Raw genomic sequence first — 15,067 nt, forward strand, 5'->3', positions numbered from 1 at the left:
GGCCGTTTCGGTATCGAAACGGCCGTTTTTTAAAACAGAGGTATTGATACGCTATTCATCGTAATGTTAAATTCTTAAAGTAAAAGTGACATTCTCCTTAATCTTCATTTTCATCCTTTTACTTAAATTTTTAACATTACCATGAAATGACTCAGGATATTTGAGAGTGGTTCCGGCCTCATTGGATTTCATATGGAGAAAGTAGAATTTTAGATTTCATTGAAAATACAACAGAGTTATCAGTTTTTTAGGATTTCAGGATTGGGAGATTGTAATGTTTCCAGGTGACACCACCTGCCCAAGCTACCCCTGCCACCAGTAGAGGACGTGGTCTACCTCCTATAGCTCCTACTTCTAGTTCTTCAGCTTCTAGAGCATAGTAAACTCCACTGCCAACTCCACCAGCACCAGCATCTACATCTAGAGGGAAAGGGAAAGCTGTGGCATTTTCTCGCAAGAGGGGCAGAGGAAATCAATAAGATTAGACTTTAGTTATTTTCTTATGTGCTTGTAAGTTGTACATGAACAATGAACATTGAATATTCAAGAATCAAGACCAAGCATATCACATTCTAATTTCTAAATAGTAAACTTTGATTCTATTTTTTTTTTTAAGTGAACTATGAACTTTGAGAAGTAATTATATTTTAATTTGAATAGATAAGCTACAACCTGCAACACTGCGGGAGCATCAGCATCAACACCATCTGCTATAGATATAGAGAGCATAGCCCCATACCTAGCACTCATTATTTGACATTAGGTGCAGAGGCAGGGTCAGGGCCTCCTACTACTAGGGGCAGGCTTGGCAAACATCCCATCATGTTTTCCCGTAAAAGGGGGAGAGGGCAGTGATTTCAGATAGATAGCTGCTAGTTTTATTTGTTATGCTACATATAACTCATGATGATGAGATACTTTTATATATGTGATGTTATTTTGTATTGGTTCTCCACATTTGAGTCCTTGAATGGACAATTATCAGGGATCAGCAGGATTTGGTATCGCCTTTGATGTATCATTTCTATTTGACATCATATATATCAATGTTTTCTTCATATTTATGTGCCAATGTGTTTATTTCATGTTGTTATTGCTTTATATGTTTAAAAATCTTTTAAAAATGAATATATTATGCATTTTTTATGCTTGCCGATATTTGTCGATATTTTCGCCGATATTGCCGATAAGATATTTTCTAGACCCTCGCCGATATTTTCCCGATACCGATATTATCAACACTGATTATATCAGCCTTATCAAACATTGGATAAAACATGCATGTAATCGCACACACCAGCCATGGTGTGATCTTGATGTCTTCTCAAATCTTGAGCAATACATTTCCAGCCACACCATGATGGAGTTTCTAGCACATTCTCAGATGATATTTGATGTCTGATTGTTTTGGTTCATAACCAAACACAAGGGAAGATTTCATGTGTTTCCTGAGATGTTTGCATGGCTACATTGGCTTTTTTATCACACCTGATTTTGTATCTTCCTATTGTTAGAGTAGATTAGGAAGAATAAGCTTGATTGTTAGAGTAGATTAGGAAGAATAAGCTTGATGTTAAAAGTATTATTTCATTTATGGTATTTTACTTTTAGCATCGTGGCTAATGCCTTATTGTCAAATCCTCTCAATAGTGAGTAGTTAGATATGGGCACTTATATGTTTCTTTGTAATAAATTTGAATTGGATACTTGTATTGGGAGTGACCATGACAAAGGAGTTCAACCATCAACACCACCAACACTGGGGTACATATAGGGCTTGGTGGTCTTGATTAAATGTCAATCACATACTCTTATACATGATATAATCTAATGAAATGCCACAATTCCATTGATCCTGAAATCCTCAAAACTGTTAAGTCCGCCAAATTTTGAATGGGATATGAAATTATGAAGTCCAATGAGGTTGGAACCACTCTCAAACATCCTGAGTCATTTCATGGTTCCACCCAAAGATTGTCCGTAGATCCATCCAAGATGTGAATCGACTTCCTTAAAGAAATTTCAACCCCCACTCCAGTTATCAGTTTTCCTTATCATTCTAGTTATCAGTTTTCCTTATCATTCCATGCATTTAGTTTTAAATCCAAGAATGATAAAAATTCTAAAATCTGGAAATGATAATATTTTCTGAAAACACAAATTTAAAGATTTCACAACTGCTAAAATTGCAGAAATAAAGCACAGCGAAATTATGACAGCGACACACAGAAATAACACAGTGGTTTTTTGTCAATGTGACCCTAGGAAAACCCCCTACAACTCTTGGGGAAAACCAGTTTGAGAGCTCTTCTTTATTTCTGAAAATTTTTTACAGAGAAACTGAAATACATAGTAAAAATTCCAGCAACAACAAATTACAACTTATCTCGATTCCCGTGCTTGAACTCCACCTCGAAAATTGTGCCAATCAACAGACAGCCAAAACAGAAATTTCCCAGCAATAAAACAACATTAAATGTTGTATGGCATGCCTCGAAAACGTGCCCAGAACTTGTTGTATTGACCGTACGGATTTCAGCAGTACGATTACCTCAAAAATCGTGCCCAAATCTACCTCAAAATTCGTGCCCTTGCTGATGTCCCTCTTTCTCGATTTTTGTGCCTTCCTACTGCTGTACTGTTTTGCCTTGGAATGCGTGTCAATAAATTTTGCTACCCAGATTTGCTAAAATGTGTTCTCACTGCTCTCCTTCACTACCTCACTGCTCAGAAATTTTCTCCTTGCTCTCTCTTCTCTTTCTCTCAAATGTTCATGAAAGAATGAATTGATTTTTCTCTCTTCTCTTCTCCTTTCAATCTCTCAATGACCTTTTGGGTTACCCTAAAATCTAATGGTTGAGATTCATTTAGATCTAAGGATGAGAATAAATGTGCATTTAATTCTCACTTTCTATTTTTTAACTCACCCACTTAAATAAAGACCCACTTTAGCCTTTTATTTCCATAGTCACTTTTTCACTTTCTAATTCTTCATTGACTTTAATAAAATCACCTTTAAATTAAAACGTAACTTTACCACTTATTAAGTCACTTTTAAATTGGAATGTAACTTTAGCACTTATAAAGTCACTTTTAAATTAAATTGACTTTACCACTTATAAAGTCACTTTAGGAGAAAAGTACAAATAAATTTGGACACTTTTCCCTAGGCCAAAGATCAAAGCCTTAGGAAACCACCTGTCCTCTGGTACCCAAATTTTAACACTCCCTCTTACCGGCGAAAGTGTTCCTCATCACTCCCATCTTGTCTCTGAAGTAAACATGCTTGCACCGTGGTAAGGCTTTGGTGAAAATGTCTGCTACCTTCTCATTTGTGGAAATGTACTCAAGCTTGATAGCTCCCTTTTGGACATAGTCTCTAATGAAGTGATACTTGATCTCAATATGCTTTGACCTGTCATGAAAAACTGGATTCTCCGTGAGTTTTATGCAACTCTGATTATCACAGTAAATTACTAAAGGTCTCAATGCCTGACCAAATGGACCAAACAACATCTTGCGAAGCCATATGGCCCCACAACTAACCAAACTAGCAGGCATATACTCTGCCTCAACTGAGCTCAATGCAACTGACTGTTGTTTCTGACTGATCCATGACACAACTGTCGAATCCAACCCAAAACAGCACCCAGAAGTACTCATCCTATCTGAAGTACAACCTGCCCAATCTGAATCTGTGTACCCTATCAGTCTCACTCCATCACCAGATCTATAATCCAAACCAAAATCCACAATCCCCTGCAAGTAACGAAGAATGTGTTTTGCAGCCACCCAGTGCACTCTCCTGGGCTCACACATGAACTGACTCATAGTATTAATTGCAAAACATATATATGGTCGAGTGTTGACCAAATACATCAATTTACCAATCAGTTGTCTGTATAAAGTAAGATCCACCAACTCGAAATCAAAAGTGTGAAGCTTCTTCCAGTTAGTGATCATAGGTGTAGACATGGCTTTGCAGTCCTTCATGTGAAATCCCCTAAGAATATCCACAATGTACTTCCCTTGTCCCAGAAAGAGATGACCCTCCTCCTGCCACACCTCCAATCCCAGAAAATAATGCATCAAGTTGATATCCTTCATCTCAAACTCTTAAGCAAGATCTCTCTTGCAGCCCTCAATGAGTCTCTTAGCACCAGTGATGATCAAGTCATCAACATACAACACTAGAATGAGAGGCTCCTCACCCACCACAATGAAGTATAGGTTCGGATCAACCTCACTCTTTGTGAAACCCAACTGCTGCAAGTATGTATCAATCCTCGAGTACCAAGCTCTAGGAGCTTGCTTCAGGCCATAGAGTGTCTTTTTCAATTTGCACACATGGGAATCCTTCCCATGCACCTCAAATCCCTGCGGCTGCTCAATATAAACCTCCTCCTGAATGAAGCCATTGAAAAATGCGATCTTCACATGCATCTAGTGGATCTTCCAACCCATCTTTGCTGCAATCGATATAATGGAGTGAATATATGTATACCGAGCTACGGGAGCGAAGGTCTCCTCATAGTCAACTCCCTCTACCTGTGAGAACCCTCTCGCCACAAATTGAGACTTGAACTTCTCGATGCTACCATCTGCAGCATGCTTTATCTTGTAGAGCCATCTGGAAGTAACAACTGATTTATCTTCAGGCCTCGGCACTACCTCCCAAACATCGTTCTTCATAATAGAAAAATACTCCTCCATCATGGCCTCTCTCCAGAACTGCTGGCAGGCTGCCTCCTCATAACTAGAAGGCTCGGAGTCAACAATGCTTGTTACCAATGCCATGTAACTACAGAATCGCTCAGGTGGTTTACTCTCTCTAACCTGTCTCTTTGGCCCAGTAACTGATGTGGCCTCGTGCAAGGTATCTTGAAGCCACTTGGGCTTCCTCTTCCCTGAGCATACTTCTCCCACCGGAGTGAAAGAATCCCCATCATCATCAGAAGCCTAAACTCCTGAAGGCCTGCTAACTGACCTCATGCCTGAACCTGTGCCTGTAGATGCTGAAGTACCGTGCGAACTGTCCATTAGTGGACTACCCTATGAACTGCTCTATGGACTGCCTTGCATGCTACCCGAAGAACTACCCACCTGACTCTGAGAGCCACTACTCACTGATGGACCTGACACTGTAATCGATGTAACTCCTGATCCCTGACCACTGGATCCCTGTCACTGACTTAGCTGCTCCTGAGCGTCAGGTGAGTTTGGATACTCTAACTCCCGTGACCTCCTGAAAGCTCTCTCCTCCTCGAACTTCACATCCTGCCTGACAACCACATTCCTCTGCGCAAGAATATAAATCCGATAAGCTTTCAAGGTCTCGCTATAACCCACAAAGATGCCCTTTTCTGCAGTGGACTCTAGCTTGGTCCTGTTCTCCTTGGGGACATAGGAATATGTAAGGCACCCAAAGATACGAAAGTGCCCAACATCAGGCTTCTTCCCAGAAAAAGCCTCCTCTGGAGTCAGATTCCCCAAGGCACGATGTGGACTCCTGTTCTACAAGTACACAACAGTGTTGCAGGGCTCTGCCCACAAAAATAAAGGTGACCCCTGATCATGAAGCATGGCTTTGACAACCCCTATAATGGATCTGTTCTTCCTCTCCGCAACCCCATCCTGCTGGGGGTTGTAAGGAACTGTGAACTCCCTCTTAATGCCTACCTCAGCACAAAAATCATCAAACTCACCAAGGGTATACTCCCCTCCATTGTCCGACCTGAGGACCTTGATCTTCCTACCTGTCTGGGTCTCCACGAGAGCTTTGAACTCTTGAAACCACTTGAAGACCTCACTCTTGGTCTTCAAGAAATAAATCCAAGTCTTCCTAGAGTGGTCATCAATGAATAAAACATAGTACTCATAGCCACTCAAGGATACATGAGACATCCGACCACTCACATCGGTATGAATCAAGTCAAGGATCCCGGTCACTTTGTTGTCACTGCTAGGAAAAGAGGATTTGGCAAACTTCCCCATACCACATCCTCTGCATACATCAAGGTGATCAGAACTATAATCTGGCACACCAGTGGTGATCTCCCGCAATGTACTTAAGGCCCCATGATACATGTGCCCCATCCTACGGTGCCAAATCTCACACAACTCTGAACTACTAGATCTGTTGTCGGTCTTGTCTCGGGTGCTGCTACGCAATGCCATCAGGGGCTGGAATGAGAACTTATACATCTTGGCATGGCGCACACCGATCACTCTAGCTAAAGAAGCTGGAGTTCCCCTAGTATATATAAGCACTTGCCCTCTGTTGAACAACACATCATACCCTCTGTCCTCAAGTGTTGAGACGGATATCAGGTTCTTCTTCATTCTAGGCACATATAGAACATCTGACACTTTCAAGGGAGGTTTGGGTCCCCTATCAAAAGTCAACGTCCCCACACCGACTGCTCTAACCATGTTGTCATCACCAAGTACTACCTCCATATCAGTATCATCCTCTGAAAGCTCTGATAAGTATTCTCTGACTCCTATCATGTGGCGGGAAGCGCCACTATCAACATACCAAATGCTAGAGGATGCTCAGCTAGTAGCGTGGAATGCACACTCCCTATAAACCTGTATGGCAGGTGATCCTGCACTAGTGGCTTCACAAGCTATGAACCCAAATTCCCGATCAAAGCTCTCTGAGAAGCTCTCTATCTTTGCAGAAGTTGCCATGGGTTTGTCTCTCCCTTTCTTGTTCTTCTTCTCCGGACACACAATAGCATAGTGTCCCAACTTTTGACAATTCCAACATTTGACTTTGGAATAGTCCTTCTCCTAGTTTTGTTGCTTGCCTTTACCTTTCCCTTTGCCTCCACTGTTGGAAGCTTGCTTCTTTGCTCTGCCCTTCTTGCCCCTTGTTAACAATGCCACATTGTCATCCCCCTCCACCTGTTTGGCTGCCCCAAGATGGTTCTTTCTGATCTCATTATGAATGCAATCATCCCACAACCTCTCCCAATCGGAAAGGTTTTCCCGTGCAACAATGCCATCCACAAAATTCTCCCAAGTCTTGGGAAGACCATTCAAAGCAATCCGCACCAACTCAGTGGGTGCAATGATCTCACCTACGACTACCAACTCATCTCTCACTGAAGTGATCTTTGTGAGGTATGATGTAGCACTGTAAGTCTTAGCCATTTTAATGGCCTTCAGTTTCTCCTTTAAGACCATTTTTTTGTTTTCACTTGAGCTCTGGTAAAGACTGGTCAAGGTTGTCCACATCTCATGTGCATAAGTCTTTCCTCTCACATGAGGAATGACATGATCTTTGATTCCTTCCAAAATCAATCTTTTTGCCTTAGCATTCTTTTTGTTAAACTCTACCAACTGTACAGGGTCAGCAGGTACTACTACCGGGTTCTGTGTGGTATTTACCATAATGCCCTAGACCTTTGCTTCCTCAAAGATGCTCTGGATTCTCTCCTTCCATGCACTGTAGTTGTTCTACCCATCCAACCTGTCTTCTACTCTCAAACCCAAAGACATGTTTTACTGTCCTACCAAACTGAAATTTTCAAATTTGTGGTAAAGGTTTATGTTTTCTATGTAAAAATAAGCATGCTGTAATTTTCACTTTGTTGTCCCAAACTGCACTTTTCAGTCAACCAAGCTCTGATACCATGAAGAAATTTCAACCCCCACCTCGGTTATCAGTTTTCTTTATCACTCCATGCATTTAGTTTTAAATCCAAGAATGATAAAAATTCTAAAATCTAAAAATGACAATATTTTCTAAAAACACAAATTTAGAGATTTCATAACTACTGAAATTGTAGAAATAAAACACAGTAAAATTATAACAGCCACACACAGAAAATAACACAGTGATTTTTTGTCAATGTAACCCTGGAAAAACCCCTTACAACTCTTGGGTAAAACCAGTTTGAAAGTTCTTCTTTATTTCTGAAAATGCTTTTATAGAGAAACTGAAATACACAGTAAAAATTCCAGCAACCACAAATTACAACTTATCTCGATTTATGTGCTTGAACTCTATCTCGAAAACCGTGCCAATCAACAAACAGCCAAAACAGAAATTTTTCAGCAATAAAACAACATTAAATGTTGTAAGGCATGCCTTGAAAACGTGCACAAAACTTGTTGTACGGACCATACATATTTCAACAGTACTGCTGCCTTGAAAATCGTGCCCAAATCTACCTCAAAATTCATGCCCTTACTGTTGTCCCTCTTTCTCAATTTCTGTGTCTTTCTCCTGTTGTACGGTTTTGCCTTGGGATGCATGTCAATAAATGTTGTTGCCCAGATTTGCTGAAATGTCTTCTTGCTGCTCTCCTTCACTTCCTCATTGCTCAGAAATTTTATCCTTGCTCTCTCTTCTCTTTCTCCCAAATGCTCATGAAAGAATGAATTGATCTTTCTCTATTCTCTTCTCCTTTTACTCTCTAAATGACCTTTTGGGTTACCCTAAGATCTAATGGTTGAGATTCATTTAGATCTAAGGATGAGAATAAATGTGCATTTAATTATCACTTTCTATTTTTTAACTCACCCACTTAAATAAAGACTCACTTAACCTTTTATTTCCATAGTCACTTTTTCACTTTCTAATTCTTCATTGACTTTAATAAAGTCACCTTTAAATTAGAATGTAACTTTACCACTTATAAAGTCACTTTTAAATTAGAATGTAACTTTACGACTTATAAAGTCACTTTTAAATTAAATTGACTTTACCACTTATAAAGTCACTTTAGGGGAAAAGTACAAATAAATTTGGACACTTTTCCCTAGGCCAAAGATCAAAGCCTTAAGGAACCACTTGTCCTCTGGTTACCAAATTTTAACATTCCTGAACCAAGGGTGGACGATTCCTGCAACTCTGGAATGGTTACAAGAAAATTTGCCATGATAATCCCCAGAAGATGTCTAATCACATTTGTCATTAATTTTGATTATGTTAATAAAGTAGAATGTGATGTAGCACCTCTTGATGATGCAAAGTGATATTTGGCAATCCCTACTTATGGGATAGAGATGCAGCCTTCTACGAAACAGATACAACTTGGTCAAAGGTGGTAAAGGCGTGCCTCAACAAAGCAGACAAGGGGAGAAACAAAATATCCCTCATAGCAGCAACACAAGGGCAAACAAGAAAAATGACTAAGACATTCCAGAAGCAAGTAGCCTTCAGATCTGATGGAATAGTGGACTTCGAGAAACAAATGGAAGCCATGTACTTCCACTTTCTCCATTGTTTACATTAAATTAGTTTTTATCTCTACTTGCTATCTTATTATGCAATAATTCTGATCCTTATTTTTATTTTTACTTTTGTTAAAGGGGAATCAGTAACTGGAACACACCATCCACACCACCAAGGATTGCATCGCACCATACATACATACATGGGGGAGCGAATGAATAAACAAAAATAAAAACAGAGATGATAAACACATGAATGAATAAACAAAAATAAAAACAGAGATGATAAACATATTGGAATCTGATTGGGATTTTTCATTCCCTCCCTGAGGCACCCGCTAATGATGGAGGGGGTCAAAGGGACCAGTACCAGGACCCGCCAACAAGCGGGTGGGCAGAAGTAAACAGAGTAGTTGTTCACAGCCTTCCCAAGTCATTTTGTTTTACAAGATCATGCTTGAATGCAAAACAAAATTTATTTGGAGATTAGTTTTCCATTTGTGTTAGTTGTATTTCTAAAGGTAGAGTGCAGAGTAGCTTCTGTGAGTTGTGAAAAATATCAGATTCACTGTAATGTCCCATGTTAGAAAGTGTTGCTTGTATGTACTGATTAGAAGCACCTATCTAATTATTTCTTTTGAAAAAAAAAAACAGACAGTTATTAGCTGACTTGATTTGCAGGTATGTAAACTAAACTAGTATACTTGAGAAAAAGTTGAAAAATATACCAGAATTATCAGAATGCAACAGTAAAACGCCTTTCCTTGAAAGACCTTATTATAATTTAAAAAGGCATGAACCTGAATGATTAAAATGTTATATCTTATCTAAGTATGTAGTCCAGTTTTTGGCGGTATATTTGGTTCATCGTGATGGTTGGAACTGAGGATACAGGATGGCGACTGATCCAGAGTAGATGAAAACTTCAGAATAAAAGAACCATCTATCTGGCATTACAATGCACTCACAACACACACAAGAATTCAAAGCAAGAGACCTCAGATAGATCTGAAAAGCACATTTTTTTTTCAATTTCCTGTCTTGTCAAAACTATTGTAGAATCAACATACATAGCCCTAGGGTAAATTTAATTTTGTGAATAACTCGTGAGTACCCAAATAAAACTGTATGAGGAAGAGAAGCTAAACCTCGAGTAAAGCTTCAACAAGTTCGAAAGTCTCTTGATTTTCTTCATGATGAGAACCATTTGAGAGTACTGGAGGGCCATTGGGAGGGCCATTGGCAGTTGCCATGCTTCTGTTTCTTCCTTTCCTGTTCAACGATTCGATTGGAAACTATTTTTGTGCTTGCCCCCTTTGCTATGTTTTGGTTTTTGCCTTATTGCATGACGCCGTGGGTGTTGTGCTTCTGTCCTTTGAGATTGGATATCTCAGCTGGTGGCGATACCATCCAAATCACACAAAGTACTACTTAGCTGGTTGCTGTGTACAGCTTTCTAAATGAAACATGAAGGGAAAATTTCGGCAATCTCTTGATATATGCAATTGGTAACTCAACTTGGAGTCTCAATAATAATTGAGGGTGTAAATGTCCATTGTGGCATGGACCTATTAATTTTAGGTATAATAGAAAATTAAAATGAATGGGTATTGATTATCATTAAATACAAAGTTCAAGAGAAGATAATTTCTATAGAACCATTCTTAATTTTTTTTTAATATTGTTAAGTTTTTAATATTGTTGCTAATCACGAGTTTGGCGAAACCCTATAATCAAGACCTTATTGATTTTCCGATACTTTTATAACAAATAAAAGATAAATAAGTTAATATATATAATTAATCAAATTAATTTAAAATAATAGTTTATTTTTTTTTTTAAGTTTGGTGGTACCTTTATATTAATTTTTGAAAATAAAGTAGGTTACATCCATATGTCTAAGAGTTAGATAGCCTCAACCTGGCCAAAGGGAAACCAAGTTTGTTAGCCACCTAACCGCAAAATATTTCATCCATAAGCAAAAAATAATAAGTTTGTCTAGCAATGTTATATTAACATGAGAGTTTGTATACTTCATGTTTTCTAAATAACTACAAACATAACTGATAATAAGTCTAAAACTATGGGACTGAAACATTCAAAATGTAAAAACACGGGTGCATTGTCACTACTCATCATCAGCGGAATCCACCGAAGCAAGGGCCTTCACAGTGGAACCTGGCAGCGCTGTGTGGGGTATGCAAGGGATGTGTTGCTCAATTTAGCTCATCTGACCACTATGTTGTTGCAATTAGAATTGAATTTTTTGCAATTCTTCGGTATAATCAAACTACCCCGGGGGGTCTACATGCATGTCAAGAGGAAATTGTTCTAGAGCTTTCGCCAGAATGCTCTTCATCATCTAGAACAGGTGTATTGTCTGCTTGTATTGGGTTACTCTTCCACGAGTTTGCCCTGGATCCAGTGCCATTGCTTGCCACTCATCCACGTCCAAATCAAAGTCCTCCACGGTCTGTAGAAATCCATTTTCCCATTGTGCAATCAACTGCCTAACCGGGTTGGAGCTACTGGCATGGTAAGCTTGGGCCGCTTCTTCAATTATGCAAGAGGTTGGCTTGCACCCTCAGCCCACCCCAGTCGCCCCACTAGAAGAGTTGGGTTGGCTTCTCAATGGCGAGGCTACCTTTCTCTGCTTTCCCCGTCCTTAGCCTCCATTGCCATTTTTCCTTGTACCCTTTGCTCGAGCCATTCTGTTGTTGCCTAGCGAATACTGTTATTTTCCCAACACCGAATTTCCACCAGCACAAGATCACAGTTTGGGTGCTCGACGCTGCCAAAGGTCACGCCCACACTACAGACCTGCTTCAAATTCAAATGAAACCAATTAAGTGTTGGAATTTCTAAATCTAACACGTTAGAAACCCTTCATGTACTTTCTGATTTATTCCTACCTACTTGTTCTGTTAATTAACAAGTTATTTACCGTGTAAATACTGGAAATAAATACAAGTACATGCTCAACACATTACAGATCATCAACTGAAGGAAATAGAAACAAGCACACAAGTGACATCGTTGTTTTTTGACTAATGTCCCTGGAAAAACCCAATGCAGGAAAACCAATGCAGATATCTGAGGGTTTGATTTATTAAGCAGTTTCATAATACAATATGAGTGTCAAATCCGGCTCAACCAGCAGAGAAAAATCTTGGCAATAGTACCTCTCTACTCGGAAGCAGATATTCCGGCTAAAACCCCGGATAAACACTCTGACAGCTCCACAGCTCCAATCTGCCCCACAAAACCCTAGTGTCATCCTCTAGGGACTGCGTCAGCCTCTAGAGGCACTGCGTCAGTCCTCTAGCCCTCTATGTCACCCATGTTGGCCCTCTAAGGCATTACGCAACTCCTCGTTGCCTCTGCGTGAACCCTTGGCTACTTCTGCATCCCTCTCTTCGGCTACTACGTTGATCCTCCCAGTGTTATCTCTGCCTCTCTGCTTCTGTATTCGCTGCCCCTCATTTGCAACTCTGATCACTCTCTCAACTTTCTCAGCGAACCCAGCCCCAGAAAGGCGAAATCTTGATCAACTCGGTGTGTTCTCCAAGTGACCTTCAAGCCTCCTCTTATACTTTTCTCGTTGACAAATCAACGGCCGAGATTAAATCCCTGATCAATGACTAAGATTAGATCTGGCTTGATCCATAACTTTTGGACCATTCTAACACAGTTTTATATTAATTCACATTAATATTTTATTTTCCCTAAGTTTAGACTTAGGGACTCCATTAAAAATATTAATTATTTTAATATCTCCCAAACAGTTTAGAATTTGCCCAAACCCTTTATGGGTATTGGAGATCTCATGTGCCTTAGCCTTTCCACCAATTTTCGTGGCTAGAGCACATCCGATGCTACCCCAAATCAACATCAAGTAAGGAACCCACTCCACATATTGCGACTAATTAGATGCCAACATAAAATCATGGTACCATTGTTTGCAATTGCCTTCCTCTACCCATTGCAGAGCTTGAGCAAACTGGTCGTGCCAACCATTTCCAGGGCCTCAGTATTATAACAACACTTTCCACGGGTTCTTAACATCACCAGCGAAACATTATAAGAGGAATTGAAAGGGGATTCAAGATAGTCGCAAAACTGAGCCCATAGCCCACCACACCCCTTCTACACGACTCCATACAAAATGTTTGGGCTATGGGAATCAAAACCCCATACTCAAAGACTAGATTCATATGCTCGGCATCAAGCCATACCCAACGCCAAAACCAGAGTTGTTTTTTGTTTAAACAGAGGTTCCCAACCAAGGACATTCTAGTCCACAGGACCAGACTAGCCCAGAAACTAGCCAATAGGGCTCCTCCACCATCACCCCTTTACCACCAAAGGGTATATCTGGAGTTCCCTGAACCTTTGGCTTGACTACAAGCTCTCTATATATGGCAAGGTAATTTGGATCCACACCCAATTCTCCATAAACCCAACCCCCTTTCAGCTCTTCTAGACCCTCATGAGGGGAATTTCCACATTCACAACTCTTTACCACCCTAGCCAAGCATGCACGCATGCATGACAGACATATCCCACCCTACAGACATCGGGACAAGCAGGACATGGACACAGACCCAACTAGGAACCCAGCGAGGCCTTGCCTCTGGCACTTCCAGTGCGTGTCACCCCATAGCCTAGACACATACAAATACCGAACTAGAGGTTGAATTGACTGCTCCATGATAACAAAATTTGTTGAGTTAAGATGAAAAACATACCAGGAATCGTTGTCAAAAACTGAAGACAACAACAACCTTTGGCTACCCAAAATCCCCCTTGCACATCAGTTCCACAAGAGCTAAGTGTCCAAGCTACCTTACTCAACAAGTCAAACAGATTGTTTCCCACTCCCAGTGTCCTTAAAACTCTACCGCCTTCGGGCATTAAACATTGCATGCTTGTCACCACCACTCCAAGTGTTGCATGCATGCGGAAGGTGGTCATGATGATATTTAAGATCCGCATTAATCTTTGGGCCCGAACAAGCCCACTAGGGTCGGCTTGCACCCCAATCAGGAAAAAATAATATTCTAAATTTTATATATAATTTAATATAATATTATAGATTTTATGTTAATAAAAATATTTTTTTAAAGAAACAGATAAAGGTTTATATATTAATAAAAATTGGAATTTAGGCCAGAGCCTTCGTAACATTCCTTGGAATTTCGACATACAACACTTTCACGTGTCCACAAAATGGATATTCTCCTCCTCTAACATATTTTCCTTCCTATTATAAATACATATCTACTGAATATTCGGCAAAAAACCCTAATATCACAATGTACTTATACAATAGCATAATTCACCAAAATTATAGAGCTACAAACAGATAGACTATCAGTTTCGGACATGAGGCCAACCATTTTGCTCCAACCTTATCCTAAGGTTCCAGACCTCTGCAGGCAACGAGTTTTCTTCCTTGCAAGGGTAGCGCTAGTGTCGACTGCATCAACACCATGCTGCTCACCACCATTCTCCAGTTCCTTCAAAGCAATCGCCCTAATGCTCAGCGTTACAGGTTCTACATGCATGACGTCCATGAGATGCTCCAGATCGTTCTGTTGACGCTCCAGATTGTTCTGTTGACGTTCTTGCTTGGCTTCCATATAAAGTTGAAATGATTTCCTTTGTCTATCTACCATTTCCTTTTGTTGTTGCATTGTCACCAGCAGGCCTTCAACTGAATCCAGCAACCTCTCTGACAACAAGTTGACGTTAACATTCCCTGAATTTGGCGGTGGGCCTGTCATCACAGAGAAGAACCACTACACATGATGAGCCAATGAACAGGCAAGCTTCTGCCACACACTGAAGCCCACATAGAACAACAACACACATTGAATCT

The 15,067-nt window shown here is 40.1% G+C and overlaps 1 protein-coding gene across 1 annotated transcript in view; it reads right to left on the reverse strand.

Annotated features, from left to right (window-relative positions):
* The window catches only part of LOC149238264 (ankyrin repeat family protein), a 67,644-nt gene extending 56,941 nt beyond the window's left edge, over positions 1-10,703 (reverse strand). The window contains exon 1 of the mRNA XM_089372970.1: positions 10,335-10,703. Coding sequence (XP_089229096.1) covers positions 10,335-10,439 — 105 coding nt within the window. The 5' untranslated portion in view covers positions 10,440-10,703. The remainder of the gene's footprint in view (positions 1-10,334) is intronic.
* Positions 10,704-15,067: the final 4,364 nt, after the last annotated feature.

Source organism: Pinus tabuliformis, chromosome 8 (genome assembly GCF_031772625.1).
Source record: "Pinus tabuliformis cultivar Carrire ecotype Pingquan chromosome 8, CPIR1, whole genome shotgun sequence".
Lineage (NCBI taxonomy): Eukaryota > Viridiplantae > Streptophyta > Pinopsida > Pinales > Pinaceae > Pinus > Pinus tabuliformis.